Source organism: Staurois parvus, unplaced genomic scaffold, assembly GCF_062004578.1.
Source record: "Staurois parvus isolate SC_StPar_1 unplaced genomic scaffold, SC_StPar_1.0 ptg000684l, whole genome shotgun sequence".
NCBI classification, from domain to species: Eukaryota; Metazoa; Chordata; class Amphibia; order Anura; family Ranidae; genus Staurois; species Staurois parvus.
This window is the reverse complement of record NW_028318480.1, coordinates 273,732-295,507: the sequence shown is the minus strand read 5'-3', so window position 1 is coordinate 295,507 and position 21,776 is coordinate 273,732. Positions and strand designations below refer to the sequence as shown.

At 38.5% G+C, this 21,776-nt stretch overlaps 1 protein-coding gene across 1 annotated transcript in view; it reads left to right on the top strand.

The window, feature by feature from the left end:
• LOC149447470 (short transient receptor potential channel 5-like) overlaps positions 1-21,776 on the top strand; it is a 431,706-nt gene that overhangs the window by 149,048 nt on the left and 260,882 nt on the right. The window contains exon 2 of the mRNA XM_089652492.1: positions 5,686-6,084. Within this exon, the coding sequence (XP_089508618.1) occupies positions 5,707-6,084 (378 nt within the window). The 5' untranslated portion in view covers positions 5,686-5,706. The remainder of the gene's footprint in view (positions 1-5,685; positions 6,085-21,776) is intronic.

Genomic DNA, 21,776 nt, shown 5'->3' with positions numbered 1-21,776 from the left:
ACTGTACTGAAACTGAAATATGTGGGGTGGCTTAAACTTCCTGACACCAGATTTCCAGGTCCAAAGCACCACTGTCACTGGACTCTCTGCTCAGGGCTGTTGCAGCTTAGAATCATGCGACAAAAGGCTTTAGTCCCACTCAGGTTCCATGTAAAATGAATATGTTTGTAATAGCTCATGTAAAACATAAATTAAAGTGGACATTCTGATACTGGAAATTTTCAGTGATTTCAGATGTGAAAAGTTAGTCCTGGAACAGATCAAAAAAACACCTAAATTCTGAAAGACATGACAATACAAAAAAATGCACTCCGAAAAGTAGGTGCAAGGCTTAGATTTCATTTTTCAAGTACAGAGATTCATAAAATGACGCACCTAAATGAAAAGATTGTTCATGGATGGTTACTATTTTTAGTCATGTCTTTCTGGTTTAAGTCAATGCTCATAATTTCCTGGTTAGAATTCGTAGTTCACTGACTCTGGTCTGTCAAAGACAGGAACACTTGAGACTCAGAATAAATCCTTTGCATGGTGGTTTTATTTATTTTACAAGGTATTGGAGGCATGATCGTGTAACAGCATAGCAAGTGTATTATTATTTAAAATTTCTCAAAATTATAGAGTACCTTCCAACCGACTAGCTATTTGCCAAAAATTGAACAGAGATAAATGATTTTTCTATCTAAGCGTTCATTGACAAGAAAAAAAAATGTTGCCTTTCGAAGCATATTTTCTGCATGAAAGAAAGGTTCTAGGATCCTCTGTGAAATATGTACCTAAAGCACTCACATTTATACACATTTATGTTTGTATGTGCATAAAATCTGCAGATCTATGTGCATAAAAATCTGCCACTGTGTCTTACTTTTTTGTATGTGGATAAATGCAGGTCACATTTTCATACATAGACATTGCTGTTTGTATGGGCTCCTTGATTACTATAGTGCTGCGTTTAGCTGCATAAAATACTATATGATGGAACAAAGCATTTTTTTCTGCCCGTGTGAATAAACTCTAATATGTTCTAACAATTTCTTAAAAGCATCTTCTTAAAAGGTCATATTGGCATCAAATATGTCACAGTATACAAGTGCTCTTAAACACGTATCATCTTTCAGTCTGGAAGCCACTTTATCAAGGTATAGTGGAGTATCCAAGGTCTCTGTTAGTGGGCAGAAACATTGAGATAATATACATTCTAAGTAGCAAAACACATGTTTAATAATTCTTCTAGTTCATAGCAACCCCGCTTTAGTTCCCAGGTTAAGCTAATATTTAGATAATACTCAAAGAGTCTTTCAGTGGTACCATTAATTTCTATCACCAGAAGCACTTATTTTAACAATGAAAGATACAAATAATGTGTTGCATGATTTTACGTTTGACATTCAGCTTCAGCAACAATCTATAATTAGATACTGGTCATATTTTGAATGAGATGCACTGTAGTGCATGTGCAGGTCACTATTGTCCTTACCTCCTGGAGTTTACAGGCCCCTGCTAATATCACTCAAGAAACAGAATATCAATTTGTGGCCGAAATGCTTGCAAAAGTATAGGGTATGTTGCTTCCAAGCCCCAAATTAGGTCACCCTAAGGGAAAATTGGGTACTAGACATCAGCAAGATCTCATCCTATGCCCCACAAACTGCACAAATCCAAAGGAAAAGCTTGGTTGCACTCCAAAAGAAATTCAAATGCTGGTAGTCTGTGACTTTGTATGCTTATACATTTCACCCACAAGTCTTGACCTATTTATAGAGGTTGTGGGTAAAACACATCAGTGGATGAGGTTCCAGGTGGGAACTGTCAGTTCATACATGCATCATCTTAGGCACACAAAGCAGAATGTACTTCAGAATCACTGCTTAAAACCAAACACCTGCCTAAAGGTATTTTACTGTCTATGTTCCTGTTGGAGGGGTTATGCTCATGTACTGTCTCAGTAATCACACAGAAGGTGAGAGACAATAACCCCAACAGCTACAGAAATAACAATAAAAACACAAGTTCTAACCCTTTATCAGTTTGTGCAAAGCTTAGAGAACTACATTTGGGGGGGATTTACTAAAATTGTAGCACTCAGAATCTGGTGCAGCTGGTCATGGTATCCAATCAGCATCTAACTTCACCTTGTTCATTTAAGCTTTGGCAATAAATAGCCTGGAAGCCGATTGGTTTCTATGCAGAGTTGCACCAGATTTAGCACTCTCCCCCTAAGTGTGAAAATTTTCATTACAGAACATAGACAGAAAACTATATACCTTTATCTCTACTATTAAAACACTTGGGAAGCAATCCTTAGAGATATGCTTTGCTTCCTTCATACTTTAGCTAAAACATAAACTGTAAATATAAACAAGTAAAAATAATCACAATAACTAAGGTAAAATATTTTACATATTAAATAGAATTTTATAATGCCTTGCCGTGTTGAGAAGAGATTACAGACCAGTGTGTCATAACGGCACAATTCCCCAGGTATAGACAGTACTGGCATTCATGTTCATTGCAGATGGCAAGGCTTTTTTACTGAGCTGGCACATAGCCAGGAGAATCCCAAGAGGATTTGACTATCATTTCCCCTGTAAGCAACATGCACAGCCCTAGACTAAATTGTGACCATAGGTCATTGTAGACAAGAGACTATCCGGCTGACTGTAGAAAAATGAGATAATATTTCTAGAACAGAAAGCATTAAAGTATCACTATGACCAATCTTTGACCGGCATAAGTCAAACTGAGGTACTTCCACTAGATTCATTTAAAAAGACATGCATGATATTTGTATGTCTGCTTGCTGTTTAGCTTTAATGAATTTTCATATATTTAAAGTGGCTAATGCTATATGGTTTCCTAGTATCTAAACCATGAAGACATCTATTTTATTATCAGAGTAATCTACAAGAGAATATTTACTGCTATCTGTTATGCTATCATAGACCTTTTTCCCAAAGGTTTAAAAAACCCTGCTCCAGAACCTAAGCTCCTCCTCCTGCTATTTTAAATGTGGATACTCGGACAAAGACTTGTACCATGCATTTGAGTCTGCCCAAAAGTCAAATAATTTTGGACAGCTGTGGTACACATTGCTACCTAGTCAACTACTTTCCCTTAACACCTCAATGGGCACTATTTTGCACAATGGACAGTCCCAGTATTCAGGTTTCTAAAGGCTGCAAACAACTGCTTATTATCTCCCTGGTGGCTAAAAACACTATTTTACATAAGTGGATTTATCCTGATCATCCCTTTATTTTGTTATTTCTTGAACAACTGTTGTATGTATTCCAAATAGAGTGGGTGGAAGCCTCTTTAAACAAGGCAGCTAAGGTTGAAAAACATTTTAATGTCTGGAATAATTAATACTATTTTTATTATTATTAATATCATTATTTTTATACAGAATTTATATAGCGCCAACAGTCTGAGCAGCACTTTTCAACATGTTGACAGACAGTACAGTTACAATACAATTCAATACAGGAGGAATGAGAGAGCACTGATTGTTAGGGAGGGCCAAGTTATGCAAAAGGTAATGAGGATGGGAATGGGTTGATTTTGAAAATAAAAGTATAGTTGTTAGGTGGAGGTAGGATAGGCTTCTGTAAAGAGAATAGTTTTCAGGGATAAACTAAAAGTGGACAGAGTATGAGTTATTCTATTAGATTGGGGTAGGAAGCTCAAGAGGATGGGAGAGGCTTCGGTGAAGTCCTATGGTGAGCACAGGGGCAGATGTGGAAGGAGCTACAGAGCAGGTGGTCTTAGGAGGAATGAAGAGAACAATTTGGTTGGTATTTTGAGACTAGACTAGACTGAGAGATTAGTGGTGTACCTGGGGGCAGAGCTGTGGATGGCTTTGTAGGTTATCTTGAATTTTATTTGTTGGGCAAGCAGGAGCCAATGGAGGGATTGGCAGAGAGAGGAGGCAGACACTGGCAAGGTGGATGAGTCTGGCAGCAGCATTCATGATGGACTGAAGGGGGGATATCCTATATAAAGGTAATCCAATAAAGAGGTAGTTGTAGTAGTTGAGGCAAGAGATAACCAGGGAGTGACTTTGAAGTTTTGTGGTGTCATTGTTTAAGAAGGGGTGTATTTTGGATATGTTTCCAAGGTTGAGGCAACAAGATTTGGACAGTGATTGGATGTAGGGCTGAAAGGAGAGTTCAGAGTCCAGGATTGCACGTAACAGCATGCGGGGACAGGCTGATAGTTGTGCCATCAATCTTGATAGAGAAGTCAGGGGAAGGGGCACATGGGGGAGGAAATAATATGAGCTCAGTTTCGGATACATTGAGTTTGGGGATGTGGTGTAATATCCAGACTGAGATGTCTGTTAGTAAATTAGTGTTGTATGAGGGGACTGATGGAGTGAGGCGAGGGGCAGAAAGATAGATGTGGGTGTCATCAGTGTAGAAATGTTATTGAAAGCCACAGGAGGCTGATCCAGGGAGGCAGTGTAGATCGAGATTATTAGAGGTTCAAGAACAGAACCTTGTGGGAGCCTTATGGAAAAAGGGAGAGGAGAAAGTAGAATTGTAAGTGACACTGAAGGTGCAGGTATAGGGGAAGGGGATAGGTAGGATGAGAACCAATGAAGAGTACAGTTAGGAGATCAAAAGAGTGGAATCATTTATACAAATGCTGACTATACACACTGAACAGTCAATCATACAGTGCTTTCAATACTGTGCTGTATACCCAATGGTATTTAACCAAACTACTATATAATGACCTGCCAATCCATCATCCTCTTTTCTTAATTACTTAATAAATAAAAATATATAAAAAATCTGCTCTACATACATCAGTGTTTTACAAATTAAGGGAAACACTGATGCATAGTACATCTACTACTCTTGGTACTCAATAATTAAATAGAACATGCATATTTACTATGCGTCACCAGAAAAAGTCAATAGCCTTAAAGGCATAGGTGGAAGGATTTAATAATAATGGGGGAATGCTCAGGTATGGGGAAGGCTGCGAAGGTGTTAAATGACTTAAAATGGTTATAAAAACTGAATATTTTTACCTTAATACATTCTCTACATTAAAGTAAAAAAACCTTCTGAGTTCAGCTCCCCCCCAGCCCCCCTTTATACTTACCTGAGCCTGATCTGGATCCAGCAATGTGCACAAGAGCAGTGGCTCTCTCGGCTCTGTACCTTCTTATAGGCCCATAGACAGAAGTGGGAATCATTTGCTGTCAATCACAGACAGTGAGGAGGGAGCAGGGGGCCAAGCCATGCTCTGAGTGTCTATGGGAAAGAGCCAGCACGACTGCCCCCATAGCAAGCTGCTTGCTATAGTAGGCACTTGGGGGGAGGAGTCAGAAGTGCCAGCAAGGGACCCAAGAAGAGGAGGAGTGGGGTCACTCAGTAAAAAACCATTGCACAGAGCAAGTATGACATGTTTGTTATTTTTTAAAACTTAAGGCTTTAACCAGATTGGGAAACACTTCTTTATGTAGTGTGATCCTACATAGAGTACCTGGGTTTTTGCAGATAATATATTAACATTTTAGTTGGTTCTTATGTTTGTAAGTTAAAGACAAAAGGAGGAGCAAGTAGTTTTTATGTGGTCCTCTAAATGTGTAATTGATGTAATGAGTATCATATCTATGAATTCATTAATTTTGCTTCATTTAATGATGAGCTACTTCTATGCTTCGTCCTACAGGTTGTAATGTCATTATGAACAATGGCCCAGCTGTACTACAAAAAGGTGAATTACTCACCCTACAGAGATCGGATTCCCCTGCAAATTGTGCGGGCAGAAGCAGAGTTATCACTGGAAGAAAAGGCCTACCTCATTGCCGTGGAGAAGGGAGATTATGCCAGTGTCAAGCATGCTCTGGAGGAAGCCGAAATCTACTACAATATCAACATCAACTGCATGGATCCACTTGGCCGCAGTGCTCTTCTCATAGCCATAGAGAACGAGAACTTGGAGATCATGGAGCTTTTGCTCAGTCACAGTGTATATGTGGGTGATGCTCTGTTGTATGCAATAAGGAAGGAAGTGGTGGGAGCTGTGGAACTTCTTTTAAGTTACAGACGACCGAGTGGAGAAAAACAGGTGGGTAACAATATAAAGTCGTTATTGATGCTCAATAGATAAATACTGTATATGGAAAATACATAATTTGACTTAACAGTGCCTTCTAAAAACAGTAGGTATATCCTGCAGATTGCTTTTGGGTGCATTCCATGTGTATTTGACCACAGTCTGAGATACTTCTAAGGTCATTTCCAGTTTATTGTCTGTGCATTTGATCTGCAATTTACCTCTTTCTGACCTATGTTTGACTTCCGTATAATCTGCATCAACTATTGAATTGTATGCCGAGAGAAGCAGCTCTGATTCAAACAAACGTCCATCAACACAAGCCCTATCAGTGATAATAACCTTCAGTCCTGGGTGCACAGTTGGCCCATGGGGCATAAACATTTTTTGGAAAAATATTTTGCAATGGTCCAACCACTACTTTTAAATGAGTAATAAACCCCTCATATTCTGTATTTATGATGAAAGTGTTGACATGACGTGTTATGAAGTCATAACTGTGCTTCTCACCCCAACGTGTTTGCAAATCTTAACTTTATGCAAATCTATTTTTTTTGCTTTCTATCTCTGATGTATTCCCTCACATTACCTTCTCCTCTTAACAGTTGAATTACCTGGAGATGGATTGTGCTGTCAACAGCTTATCTCTGTTGTCTGTAAACCATGTGCACAAGAAAACATTTCTATACACTCATCCCTATTTGACATCAATAATTTGGCTTCAACACCTACAGTATCTAATTTTATTATAATGTGAAATAAATAGAGAGGTTTTATGTGCTCACATGGTCATCACATTTATGTACACGTGCAACAAGACATGTCTGGATTGTGCAGTTCTTATCTGACCCATGTGACTATAAACAACAAGACATTTCTTAAAGCATAAAATAAAAACTAGTGTTAAATAATAAAAATAGAATAAATTGGGTTTTACTTGAAGGCTACTTAAAGCAAGCTTGTGTACAGGACCAGGATGTTAGTCAAGAACAGCAACATGGTAGTAAAGAGCAATGCTTGGGCTTTCTATCCCAGCTGTATCCTGGATATAGCTTAGAAATCTAGCTCCCTTTTCCCCCCAGATGTATGTATGCATGTTAAGTATCAATTGTAGTTCAGTAAGGTATGATGTGGGGAGGATTAAAAAAAAGTAGAGAATGGTTGGAAGCAAAAGCATTTTCACCACTAATATTCTGCTGTCCTGGGAAACTGGAAAATTTAGCAAGTCGTTACATTGATGAGATATCAATACTTTGTAATTTTGCTGAAAGAGGCGTGAGTTGGGTGTGTAGAATTTTATACCTAGATATTAAAGGGTTTAACTTGGGGCCCAGAAGAGATCAGAAGATGTGAATATCAGATTATTGAGGTGTTATGCTTGCTACTTGTGGGATTGTGGGATTTGGAGGCATTAATCTTATAGAGAGAGAGAGATCTGCCCAAATTCATTCAACATCTGTTGGATTTTCTGTAGTGACATAGGCAGATTATTTAAAGTTAGTATAAGATCTCTTGTACAAAAAAGAATATTGGCTGCTGTGCGTGACCAACCAGTGTGTAATAACGTGTAGTGAAACTGTCCTCCCCTGGAACCAATATGCATGTAAGGTCGATAAACACATGTGCTGTTTCAAGCACATGTTGCTCATTCCTCATATAACACTCTGCACTTGATAGAATTCCTGAAGAATCCAGGGCACCCAAATTTTTTCAGGGTGCCTTGCCAGAATGCCTAAAAATGCCCAAAAATTGTATACAAGCCAGCATGTGGATGAAGTTCTCCTTGTAGTTACACAAAGCCACAGGTTTTCATAGTGAAACATTACAACCTTCTACCTGCTAGCGTCCTAACAACCAATGATGTCATAATAAGGTTGCACTAGCTGAGGTAAGAAGAGAGACTGAGGGTGAAGAGAAACATTGAGTGTCCAAGGTGTGTGCATTCTACTGCATTATATAAATCTATTAGTTTAGTTTTTTACATTTTACATAGGGGTGCCTCGAGACTGTGAAGAATTTTAAAGGGTACCTTGACTGAAAAAAGGTTGAGAAACACTGCACTAGGGTGCCCTTGTCTGCTCAAGAGTTCTCTTCCTGAAAATGGGGCGCTGACCCCTTTAAGACTGCTTGACACTCATGCTGCCATACTGGGTGGCTCAGGTAACATATCAAAGAAAAGGGAAAAAACAGACTCCAATGGTGTAGTATTGAAAAAGTACCCTTTATTATGTAAAACCGCATTCACAATATCTAAAAATAGGCTTCCATTTCAATATTCGGCTCAGACATCTACCAGTTGCATTGTAAAACACCACTTCCAGTCTGCAGTTACTCAGGCTTTGCTTAACGCATTTAGTCATGAGTCACGTGACTTCATCAGGGGCCTGAGCAGACACGGGCAACCTAGTGGACAGGAGGTTTCAGGAATTTCATCACAAGTGCACAGAAAATAATCTGAGAATTGAGCAACATCCCCTGGAAAAATTGACCTTACATACATTGTAGATCACACTACCATGGTGAGAACTGTGTAAGCACATTGGTGTTACGGGAAGACAGTGTCACTACACGGTACTGCATGCTGATTGGTCACGCACAGCAGGCAGTATTCTTTTACATACACAAGATCCATTATGGACTGCCAGCATTATATAATATATGAATAGATGAACTGCATTAGCACCTTACAAGAGCATGTTTATATTGGCACTTTTATATTGTACATTTATGTGTTATATGAGCATGGTATATGTACAAATGTACTAGACTAGCACTTTATAGGAGCACATTGATCTTTATATTTGCCCTTTATTACTGTTCATTTTTTGCTATATGAGCACTGTATATGTATTCTACTATTTATTCAGAAAGTTTGGTTAATGTATGTGTTTATGCAATTTTTTTTTGTTTAATCTATATGTGATTGATTGTGTAACATATACAGGTAGTGCAGCACTTTTCAGTAGATGTTATTTATGTAAGTATTGTGGGAACACAATTTAGTGCTTGCAGCTTCTGATTTTTCAGTTGTGTTCTTATTTAATTTTGGCTTTGGTAACATGGGGGTTAATTTTCAAATATATAATTTAGGATTATCTATATAGAGACCAGTTTTTATTCTACATTTCTGATTTTAAATTCTGCTATTTCTGCATGTGAATAGTATAGCTTCAGCTAAATGTGAATATTATAGGATAAAGAGGGTACCCTTTTCTGGTGCCATTATTGATGTCAAACAGAACAGAGTAGTCCCAGGATAAAACTCTTAGCATTTGGGAAAGAGTACAAAGCTCATAAGGCAAAAATTAATAATAACCTCTAAAGATAATTCCAGGATAGGTTATCCAAAGAGAAGAGCAGAGAAGGCATTCAACAGCCCTCTCTCATTTGACAACCTTTCACGAACCCTGTCTGATTGTGGTGGACCAGCTGGGGGAGAATATATTTAATCCTCAGGCTATTAATGTTGTTCATATTTTGATATTTGTGTTGAGCAAGAAGATTAGGTGGTAGTTGGCAAAGAAAGTTTGTGTTTTTTCAGACTTGATTGTCAATGTCAACTGACTTTTTCAGACTTGACTATCAAAGCCACTAGAGGTTCCTTCAAAACTGCTCCAGTTTGGGCAGCATGGTTGAATACAGTTTGGAGGTGGGGAGAGAGTAAGTAGTAATGAAAATATTCATCGCAAAAACCATCCACTCCAGAGGCCATATTTGGATGGATGCTTGTATATTTGGTATGGAAAACAGAAAGAATAGAGACGTGAGTTGAGAGGGGGTGCTTCAGGTAGGTTAAGCTTTAGTAAGAAAGGCACATATATCCCTAAAGGAGGGAGGTAGTATAGAGTGCTGGGATTCAATATTGTAGAGTTCAGACTAAAAATCTGCAAAACGATTAGCAAAACGATTAGCTGTAGGAGAATGTTTGTAATCCTAGCAAGAGGTACACTAATCTATTTTTGCCTAAAAATCATTTTATGTTTCTTAAGAAGAAGGTTATGTTGATTGATAAAACATTGGCCTGTTGATGATCTTGCATTCATTGCCCTACTGTTATCAGTTTTGGTGAGTGCATCTATTTTATCTTTATACAATAAACACTATTGGTTTTAATACTGCACTATGAGCTCTGTTGCTGGTTCTTTTTGTGTTATAAAACATTGGCTAGGCCTAAGCCCTTCAGTTGATTTTTATTAGAAAATTATATTTTGTTGTTTATTCAAGTCCTATAAGGTGCAGATGGAGTAGTTATGGTCTGAAATTAGATGTGTCCTCTTACATTTCTCTGGTGCCCCAAGTTTAATAAAAACACCTTTTATAAAGGCCTTATGAGTAGACCAAAGAGGACCATTATTCTCATCAGATGCTGAATTGCATTTAAAGAATTCTTCAAGTTCAGCTCCAATATGCTGTTTATGGACTGGGGTATGTAGAATGGATTAGTGTTTTCTCTCCACAGTTTAGAGCATCCATTCCCAATAAAGGTTCTGTGGAATCCTAGGTTTCCTCCAGAGGTTGCCATGGGGTCCTTGAGAAATCTGACATATTGATGTTAGCTAGGGTTCACAGAAACCTGAAAATGATTTCAAGAGTTTCTCTGGGGTAAGAAAGCTGAAAAAGGCTTGTTTAGGAAGATGAATAATGGGTTCTAGGTGGAATCTTAGAGAGACTGGAGTATGGTCAGACCAGGTTATAGTCCTAAAGTGGACCTTATCCAGAAACTAAAGGATGCATTTGTCCATGAATAACATATCAGGCCAAGAGTATATACATTGCGCCTGTGAGAGAAAAGTGCAGTCTTTCTATGATCTGTGCAAGCTTCTCCGTTAATTGTATATGTCCTGTGTTCTAAGCAGGGTGTTAGATTGCCTCCTGTTTGAGCAGCAGCAGCAGTAGCAGTAAGTAAATTTGTGATGTTGGATATGTGTTGAGTTATTTTGCAGAGATGCATTTCCTGGGGGCAGAGAATATCACCATTTTTGCAAGATAGTTTCTGCCCACATCATGCCGTGTTTACTGGGGATTTTAAGGCCCTTCACATTTAGGGTAATAGTTGTACTAATTCATTCATTAGAAACATGACCCGATGCGTTTTTTCAAGGGGGTAGAGGGGAGTGTTGTGAACTACATCCCATTTGTGTAGTATTTTAGCAGCTTCATCTGGGAATTTTTTTTGAATAGGTGCTTCCTTGGTGGACAATCATTCATAAAGTAGGGTGTCCCTACCGGTATGATATCTTATGCTCACAAAGAGTTGTGGTGACATGGACAAATTCTGTTTCGCTATAGCTTCCGAGATACTTTATCAGCGTACAGGGAGATGTGGAGAAAAGGATCTGGTAGACTTCCTAGTTTTCATGCAGCTGTAATAACTTTGTCTTTTTATTGTGGAAAAAGGAATTTAGGTCTAATGATGTTATAGACCATGACTATGATAAAGTCTTGCACCTGTTTAAACGGGAGCAATGATGTTAATATTTGTTATTAAAGATATTAAATATATGGGATACACCTCAATTGCATGATTGATTCAGAAATCCCTCTGAATTTCTGGTTCCTTCTAGACCTGTCCTTCAAATCTATTAGTTTATTTGTAATAATATCAGTGGAGTGCTCATTATGACCATTTACTAGGATGTTTTGGGCAGCTGCATATTCCCCTAGTTTGCATTCAATATGGTTAGCTCTTTCCCCCACTGGCTCTACCTGAATTTGCAGATTAGAGATATTTTGTGCAGATATCACTGGATGTGATTTTTGAGGGCAACATCTCCTTATGTGTTTAGAAGCAGGCTGATCTGTGGTAGTGAATGCAGCTAGGATGTCTTGTAGTATATGCTGAGTGCTGTCTTCTGTATGGATGTATGCCACTTTTTAGTCATTTGACACTTTGATAAAGGTGAGTATTAGGGTGAAGCAGCCAAGGTGTTTTTTCCTCCTGTCAAGTGTCCAGGAGAAAAAAGTTAATGAAGCAGTCACTGACATTTGCTCAAAAATGCAACAGAGGGTGCTGATTGTGAGCTCTGGCGCCATTTTGGGATTCCTCCTTGTAGAGCCAGGGAAGTAGTCTTAGATCTGTTTTGGTTTTGCAGGGACCTTACAAGTGTGGTGAAAGGCTGAAGTTTTCTGTGGGTTGCAAGGGAAGAGTTGGTCCAGAAGAGGGCTCCGAGCTGAAGCAGTCATACTGTTCAGGTGTCAAGCCACACCCTGACAAAGTCTGTTTTTAACCACTATGACTACTTAAGATATGTGCTCTTAAAAAGTTAGTGGAGATAGCAGATGCGTAGAACAAACCTCGAGCATGCATTTTTTTCCATGCCATACAATTCCTTTAGTATGCCTGCTGGTGTTCAGAAGAATTAAGGCTTTCATTTGCCTTAAATATACATTATGCTACATAACTATATGTTACCACTTGCCAAGCACTGATGATTCACTAGAAAATACTAGTAATACTTCATTAGTAAAAAATACAAGCTGTAAATTCTATTGTTCTCATTGACTGCTCAGTAGTGTGAGCCTCTCAAATTACTCTAATCTACCATGTGGAAAGATTTCTTCGACTGATATTCATGAATTTCACAGCTATTTTCCAATAGTTCACTGTTTAATATAATAATTGTTGAAAAGACCACCAAATGTTAGTTCTGTTGGAGAAATATCAGGATTCTATGGCCACAACATTTGAGTTAAACAACTGCCATATCTTGCCTTTGGTTTGTACTGTTTTGTTTCTAAAACAAACAGGAGTGTACAATCAATCTATTTTTTTTTCTTTGGGGCTTTAACCACTTGCCCTCCAGAGGATTCACCCCCTTCCTGACCAGGCCATTTTTTGCATTACGGTGCTGCATTACTTTAACCACTTGCCGCCCAGCCACCGCATATAAACGGTGGCAGGGCGGCGCTCGTAGGCAAAAGCACGTTTTAAAACGGCTGCCGCCCGCCCTACCTGTCCCGCGGGTGTCAGCAGCGGTGTCAGCCGACGGGTCACGGCCGGTTTTTACCGGCCGCTTTCCCGCGATTGCCGGTGATCGCTAACACAGAGCAGGGCTGCATTGTTTACACACAGCCCTGTTCTGTGTCAGTTCTCTGACAGCTTGTGAGAAGCTGCAGAGTTTCTCTCCCTCGATCAGCTCCCCCCTCCCTGTCAAAATGTCCGCCGCTGTCCCGCAGTCCTGCCATAAGTCGCTGGTCGCCGCCATATGTTGCTGATTGCCGCCAAAAGTCGCTGATCGGCGCCATTATTAGTATAAAAAAATTTTAAAAATTCCAGTATCTTTCCCGCCATTTGTAAACGCTATAACTTTCACGTAAACCAATTAATTTACACGTATTGGGATTTTTTTTAGCAAAGACATGTCGCAGAATGCATTTTGGCAGAAATTTATGACTAAATTTGATTTTTGCATTTTTTTTACTGGACATGTTTTATAGCAAAAAGTCCAAAATATTGTTTTTTTTTCCTCAAAATTGTCAGCCTTTTTTTTTTATAGCGCAAAAAATAAAAACCGCACAGGCGATCAAATACCACCGAAAGAAAGCTCAATTTGTGGGGAAAAAAAGGATGTAAATTTCATTTATGTACCGTATTGCATGACCGCGCAATTGTCCGTTAAACTAGCGCAGCACTGTATAGCAGAAAAATGGCGTAAATTGCAGTATTTATACCATAGTTTGTAGACGCTATAACTTCCACACAAAGCAATCAATATACACTTATTGGAATTTTTCTTACCAAAAACATGGAGCAGAATACATTTTGGCCTAAATTTATAACCAACTTTGAGTTTACTATATATTTTTTTATAGCTGAAAGTAAAAAATATTGTTTTTCTTCAAAATTTTTGGCCTTTTTTTGTTTATAGCGTGACAAAATAAAAAGCGCACAGGTGATCAAATTACACCAAAAGAAAGCTCTATTTGTGTGAAAAGGACATAAATTTTGTTTGGGTGCAGCATTGCATGACTGCGCAAAAGAGGCCTGGTCATTAAGGGGGGTAAATCCTCAGGTGCTCAAGTGGTTAACCAATTAAATACTGGGCACTCTTACCCCCTTCCTGCTTAGGCCAATTTTTAGGTTTCAGCGCTCTCACACTTTGAATGACAATTGCGCAGTCATGCAACACTGTACCCAAACTACATTTTTATCAGTTTGTTCACTCAACTAGAGTTTTCTTTTGGTAGTATTTAATCACCACTGGGGGTTTTATTTTTTGCAAAATTAATTTAAAAATTCTGAAAATTTTGAAAAAAAAAATATACACGTTTTTCTTTGTTTCTGTTATAAAAGTTTTCAAATAAATAATTGTTCTTCATACATTTAGGCCAAGATGTATTCTGCTACATTTTTTTTATGAAAATAAACCAATTCAGTATTTATTATTTAGTCTGTAGGAAAGTTATAGAGTTCATAAAACTATGGGATATGTCTAAAAATTGATCACCTGAAGTACTGACAGCCAATCTAATTTCTTGAGGCCCAAAAATGTCAGAACAGTACAGATATCCCCCAAATGACCCCTTTTTGCAAGGTAGACAGTCCAACGTATTTCATAAGAGGCATGGCGAGTTTTTTGTCATAATTGTTTGGAAAATAAAAAATTAAAAAAATTATTTTCACAACTTTTTTTAACATACTGTCAACAGTGCAGTATAGCATCATCATATAACTGGTGTGGTTGTGATCAGGAACATTGACTGGTGATAGTATGAAAACATTTTTTTATTATTTTCTTTTTAGTTATTTAAATTGTTTTATTATTTTTATTATTTTTTATTAAATTGTTTTCTCTTTTTTAAGATTTTCTTTTCATATTACACTATGACCAAAGTAGTATAAAGTTACCATATTGCTTAATTTGATTGTTTATAGCAAATCATTTCTTTGCTATAAGCAAGCATTTAACTGAATGAAACTGATTAATTCAGGGTTTTTTTGTGTTGTAATTAGCTGTGATTGGCCATGGCTAATCACATGACATAGATGGGCTGTGATTGGCCCAGCCTGTGCATGTGATCACTGTGACCATTCACAGATAGAAACACTTATACACAATGGATGGCATGAAAGGAAGCCATCCATTGTTTACAACTGGCATGTGACCTGCTGTGATTGGTCATGGCAGGGCACATGGTACTTGCAACGGGACCAGTACACAGATCTGTCTTCAGCTGTGTCTCAGGTACACAGCCGGTGACAGATCTTGCCCTGTGGTCTTCGCAAGGTGTGATCCTGGAAGGACGTCATATGAAGCCCTCCCGTGTCGATGAGAGTCCCGCCCAGCCGTCATTTTCCTATAGGCCGGGTGGGAAGTGGTTAACTGACAATTGCGCAGTCATGCAACCCAAATTAAATGTATTTCCTTTTTTCCCATGAATAGAGCTTTCTTTCAATGGTATTTGATCACCTGTGCAGTTTTCATTTTTTGCGCTATAAAAAGGCCAACAATTTTGAGAAAAAAAAACAATATTTTTGACTTTTTGCTATTAAACATGTCCAGTACAAAAATGTAAAAAACCCCATTTCGTCATAAATTTAGGCCAAAATGTATTCTGCTACATGTCTTTGCTGAAAAAAAATCCTAATATGTGTAAATTAATTGTTTAATAATTAACATGAAAGTTATAGCGTTTACAAATGGCGGTATATATACTGGGATTTTTTTTTTAATATTTACTAGTAATGGCGGTGATCAGCGACTTATAGCGGCATTCTGACACTGGGGGGGAACTGACTTGGTGTCACTGACATCCCCAGTGACACAAATACTGTGATCAGTGCTAATTAAAAGCACTGACGTTGTGCTAATGGCATTGGGCAGTAAGGGGTTAACATGTGGGGTGATAAAGGGTTAACTGTGTGCAGTTCGGTGTGATCAAATACTTTCTCAATTTTAAAATGTTTGTATCCAGCGAAATGGAAATAATGAAATGCTCGTAGCTTCCCGTCTCTTAGACCATAGAGATGATTGGAGGCATTCCATTCTCCAATCAGCAATATTGTCAGCCAGCAGAACTGGGTTCCCCGGTGGGACGGGAGAGTCCAAGAAAACCTTGGAAGGTGGCAGGAGTGGTGGGGCAGTCCCTTCCTGTTGCTTGCAAAAGCAAACCAGGGGCTATTTAGCTACTAGGATTGTTTTACATGAAAGCTGACCACCAGCTGAAAAAAATGATACCAGGATGATGCCTGTAGCTGAAGGCATCATCCCAGTATAACCACTAAAAGTCCAGCGACGTACCAGTACGTTGCTGGTCCATGTTGGGCATATATGTAACAGAAGAGAACATGGACAGATCATGAATCGGGTCTGTAAACCAAAATGACCGCAATTCATTCTTTTTTGTAATACCCATGTTTTGTAAGGCCCAAAAAAGTTTTACATTCAGAAACTGTGATAGGTTTCCATGTGAATTGTCTAGCAAGAGCTGAATTTTGGTGGGCGGCAATGTATTGTTGTCTATATAAATTGCTTTGGCCCACAATCAATTCATACAAATCTTCAGTGAAAAATAGCAGAGGGGCTAAACGCTAGTGCTGGGAGCGAACCTTGCTGATTCAGCTAAATTCTATATTCTGTACTAATGGCACTGGCTGGGTGACGGGGTGATCAAAGGCTTAATAGCCCCCATTAACCCCTTGATCACCCAGTCACCTATCCAGTGCCATTAGTACAGTGCCAGTATATAGAATATTTCACTGAGAACTGCATTACTGCAACTATCTACATCAGATAACATCAGATAGCATCAGATAGTCCCGATCAAAGAGTTAAATGTGCTAATCTAACGTGTGTGTAAAAAGTGCTTTTACTCAGTGCCGTGTTCATTCTTCTCTCTCTGGATGGCATGGGGGGGCAGCGAGGGCAGAATGAATGTGCACGCACAACCAGAAATAGAAAACAACGTAAGATTACATTGCTTTGCTCAGAGTCGCCGGGCAGGTGGCAAGTAGTTTAAAAAAAAACTCAACATTTAAAAAAAATTTTAATACATTATTTTTCTTTTTTTACTATTTTGAAAAAAAAATACTTTCATCAGAGTAAAGCAATGTTACCGTAGTAAAATTGTACTGCTCTGGAGGGGTGATCAGGGATTTATTTTTTATACTTTGCATTGCCTGAGCAATGCAGATCATTGCTCTGCAATGCAAAGTTTGCTTTGAACTGTCATGAATGTGTTAAGTTCATGACAGTTCAATATTATAGTGATCTGTGATTTTCTCCAGCTGATCACATCGTACAGTGTGCTGTGATTGGTCCCATGTGTGATGTGAGAGCTGTGGACCAATCACAGCTCAACAGGAACAGAAGCAAAGCTTTTATGAATCAGATTGATTCATAAAAGCTTTGTTGTCATTGTTATCATGTGATCACCGAATCCCGATTACCAAGATTCTCATTTTGCTGTGTCCCTTGTGTTGACAAAGTATCAGGGACATACCGGTACATCGTTGGTCCTGTAGCTGCTGCCCGTCCCCAGTACATTGCAGGGGGAGGGGCGGCCCGAAAGTGGTTAACCATTTGCAGACCACCCCAAGCAGATATATTGTTGCAGGGTGGCCGCTCTGGGCTGGATCACGCATCTTATATGTGATCTGGCTCTTCCAGGTAGGGGTGAGCACACACTGCTCTGGATGTTCTGTGTTTCATTACAACACACACCGAACTATAATGATTTATAGCCCAAACCCGCCAATCAGCAGAACGGATGACAGGACAGAGCTCTGTGATTGTAAACAGCACTGTCCTGAAAATGGTAATGTGCCAGCTTTTCTTTCCCTGCCAAGCAGGGAATTAAACCTGGCACGTCCCTTGGTAAAACTAAATTGCGCAAACATTTAACAGTTAACGCTTTGATTCTCCCTAGATAACCCTTTCTCAGTCAATGTCATTAGTACAGTGTCAGTGTATATTAATAGCATTGATCGCTGTATCAGTCTCACTGGAGATATTAGTGGCAGTTAGTTAGTTCCCGCAAAGTGTCAGTTAGTGTCAACTTGCCAGCCATACTATCACAGTCCCTCCATAAGTTGTTGATCACTGCCATTACTAGTATAAAAAATAAATAAATAAAAATACCATAGTTTGTAAATGCTATAACCTTCCCGCAAGCCAATCAATATACACTTATTGGGATTTTTTTGTGCTAAAAAGAGCAGAATACATTTTGGCCAAAATGTATGAAGAAATTAGATTTTTTTAAATTATTTTATTGGATATTTAATAACTTAACACTTCCGCCCTATATTATATAAATGGCACACAAAAATTGATACCAAAAAAAGCAGCCAACACAGTATTGCAGGCAACAACACATAAACATATAAAACACATAGGGCCGCACTTTTGTGTTTTATATTTTATTGGATATGTTTTATAGTAGAAAGTAGAAAATATTGGGGGGTTTTTTTTCAAAGTTTTGGGTATTTTTTCGTTTACTTTGAAAAAAAAAACAGTGGTGATCAAATTCCACCAACATAAAGCTCTATTTGTGTGGAAAAAATTTTTTGTTTGCGTACAGCATTTAATGAATGTGCAATCGCCAGTTAAAGTAGCGCATTTCTGAACTGCAAAAAATGGCATGGTCATGAAGCGGGTAAAATCTTCTAGAGCTCAAGGGGTTAAAGGTATGGACCCCAAGCAAATAAAGAACACATTGTACACATTTTCACATAAAGTTCATGCTTACAGGAGGAAAGAGAAGATGAAAAAGGCAAAATGTGCATGTCCTGATATTCTAAAATTGCCAGGATGCAGCCTAAAATCTATAAATAAATCAAAGCAGTCCCTAGCGAGGTCCTTTCTATTAGGTTTATTTACATATTTCTCAAGACATAGTGTAAAGTAATGCTAATTAATATCTGTAGATTGCATTAAAACTACTTTAATGAATGTTCTTGGATTGCATTGCAGGAGAATCCACAGAGACTCCTTCCACAGGGATAATTTTGGAGCTAAGTCATTAAATTATACCTACCCCCAATGAGATAAATAAATTAGTTATTAAGGAAGAAACTGATTGGTCATGATATGTTATTTTTCTATTGTTCATAATATGATTTAGAACTACTGATTATGTTTCTTCTATGTAGTCTACAAAACGGATCAAGAAAATGCTTCCTCTTTATACTAATGGTCAGAAAAACCTAACATAATGATAACCAGTCAGAATCCTTGTTTAATTTCAAACACATTTTTTTAGAGATGATATTAGAAAGCTGATTGGCTGCAATGAGCAATGAGATATTTTTCTCCGAGCAATCTTGTCATACATCCGCCACACTAGTTGAAACATGGAAATACATACTAGGTAAGATAGACTGATAGAGCTGGCCAGACATATATCTTCTACAGTACAAATCAGTTACTACTCAGCTCTGCCACCATGAAGCTCTGCAATAGGAGGGCAGGTAGAAAAAATTGCAATTTAAGGCAGTTCATACATTGATCATAGTTTTCTGTTCAAGCAGCGCGTTGAAAGGAAAAAGATGATTGGATTCCCACAAACACACATTTCAGGTGGATGGGGGAATTCTTCCTGCTGTGGTATTGTATTCTGACAGTGAGAAGCCTTCCCCAATATCAGAATACAATGATAACTGGCAGCAATGATCATTCAGGAAAAACCCAACAGGCTAGTTGTACGCAAGTTGATTGATAGATCGACTTGTGTGCAAGCAGCCTGCCCATACATGGATCTAAATCGCAGCTGCAGCTGTCAATCACCGGGTCCCTGCTGGTGATTACTCGCTGGCAACCAGTGATTGCAGAGCATCTCCGATGGGGGGGAGAACTGTTTGTAAACAAAACAGTTCTCTCCCCTGTCAGCTCCTGCACACTGCTTTGCATGGCTGTGCTATGCTAATACTGTCTATTACTGTGCTATGCACAGCCCTGCAAAGCAGAGTGCTTACAGTGAAGCACAAACACACAGCCCCCTAGTAAAACAGTACACAGCACACTGTTAACCCTATGATCACCCCACATGTTAACCCCTTCCTGCCCAGTGCCATTAGTACAGTGTCAGTGCTTTTTATTAGCACTGACCACTTTATTGGTGTCACTGGGGATGTCAATGACACCCCGTCAGTTCCCCCCCAGTGTCAGAATGCCCGCCGCAGTCCCGCAGTAGCGCTATAATTCGCTGATCGCCAACATTACTATTAAAAATACAAAAAATAAATAACAAATCCCAGTATATATACCACCATTTGTAAACGCTATAACTATGGTTTTTAATTTTTTTTTACTGGACATGTTTAACCACTTCAATACCGGGCACTTTTACCCCCTTCCTGCCCAGGCCATTTTTCAGGTTTCAGCGCTCTCACACTTTGAATGATAATTGTGTGCTCATACAACATTGTACCCAAACTAAAATTTTATAATTTTCTTCACACAACTAGAGCTCTCTTTTGGTGGTATTTAATCACCACTGGGGTTTTTATTTTTAGCTAAATTACCAAAAAAAGACCGAAAATGTTGAAAAAAAAACACGTTTTTCTTTGTTTCTGTTATAAAAGTTTGCAAATAAATAATTGTTCTTCAAAAATTTAGGCCGAGATGTATTCTGCTACATGTCTTTGGTGAAAATAACCCAAATTAGGATGTATTATTTAGTTTGTAGGAAAGTTATAGAGTTCACAAACTATGGTATATATTTGAATATTGATCAATCCTGAAGTACTGACGGCCAATCTAATTTCTTGAGGTCCAAGAATGTCAGAACAGTACAGATATCCCCCAAATGACCCCTTTTTGCAAAGTAGACAGTCCGACGTATTTCATAAGAGGCATGGCGAGTTTTTTGAAGTTGTATTTTTTTGTCATAATTTTTCAGAAAATGAAAACATTTAAAAACATTTTTCACTATTTTTTTTTTACATACTGTCACCAGTGCAGTACAGCATCATCATATAACTGACATGGCGGTGATCAGGGACACTGACTGCTGGCAGTATGAAAAAAATATGTACATAATTTATTTTAATTTTTTTTATTATTTTGAATTTTTTATTAAATTTTTTTTTATTTTTTTTAAATTTCACCATACCATAGTAACATTGTACTACTTTGGGGAAGTGATCAGTATTTTTTTTTTTTTACACAATTTGCTTATAGCAAAGAATTACTTTGCTATAAGCAAGCATTTACCTGAATGACATCGATTCATTCAGGGCTTTTTTATTTTTTTTTTGTGCTTAGCTGTGATTTGGCCACGGCTAATCACATGACACAGCTGGGCTGTGATTGGCCCAGCTTGTGCATGTGATCGCTGTGACCATTCACAGCTAGACACACTAGTATACAATGGATGGCATGAATGAAGCCATCCATTGTATACAACTGTCTTGTGACCTGCTGTGATTGGTCACAGCAGGTCACATGGTACCGGCAACGGGGCCGGTACTTAGATCTGTCATCGGCTGTGTCTGAGGTACACGGCCGGTGACAGATCTCGCCACTGCGCGGCTCTGCAGGCGCGCAAACTGCGCATGCCCGAAAGGATGCCATATGGTGTCCACCTGGAAAGGTGAGGGTTTTTGCCGGCCACCATTCGGCCATAGGCCGGGCGGGAAGTGGTTAATAGAAAAAAGCCAAAAATACGTTTAAAAAAAAAAAATTAAAAAAATCCAAAAATATTGTTTTCTCAAAATTGTCGGACTTTTCTTTTTATAGCGCAAAAATAAAAAACACACAGGC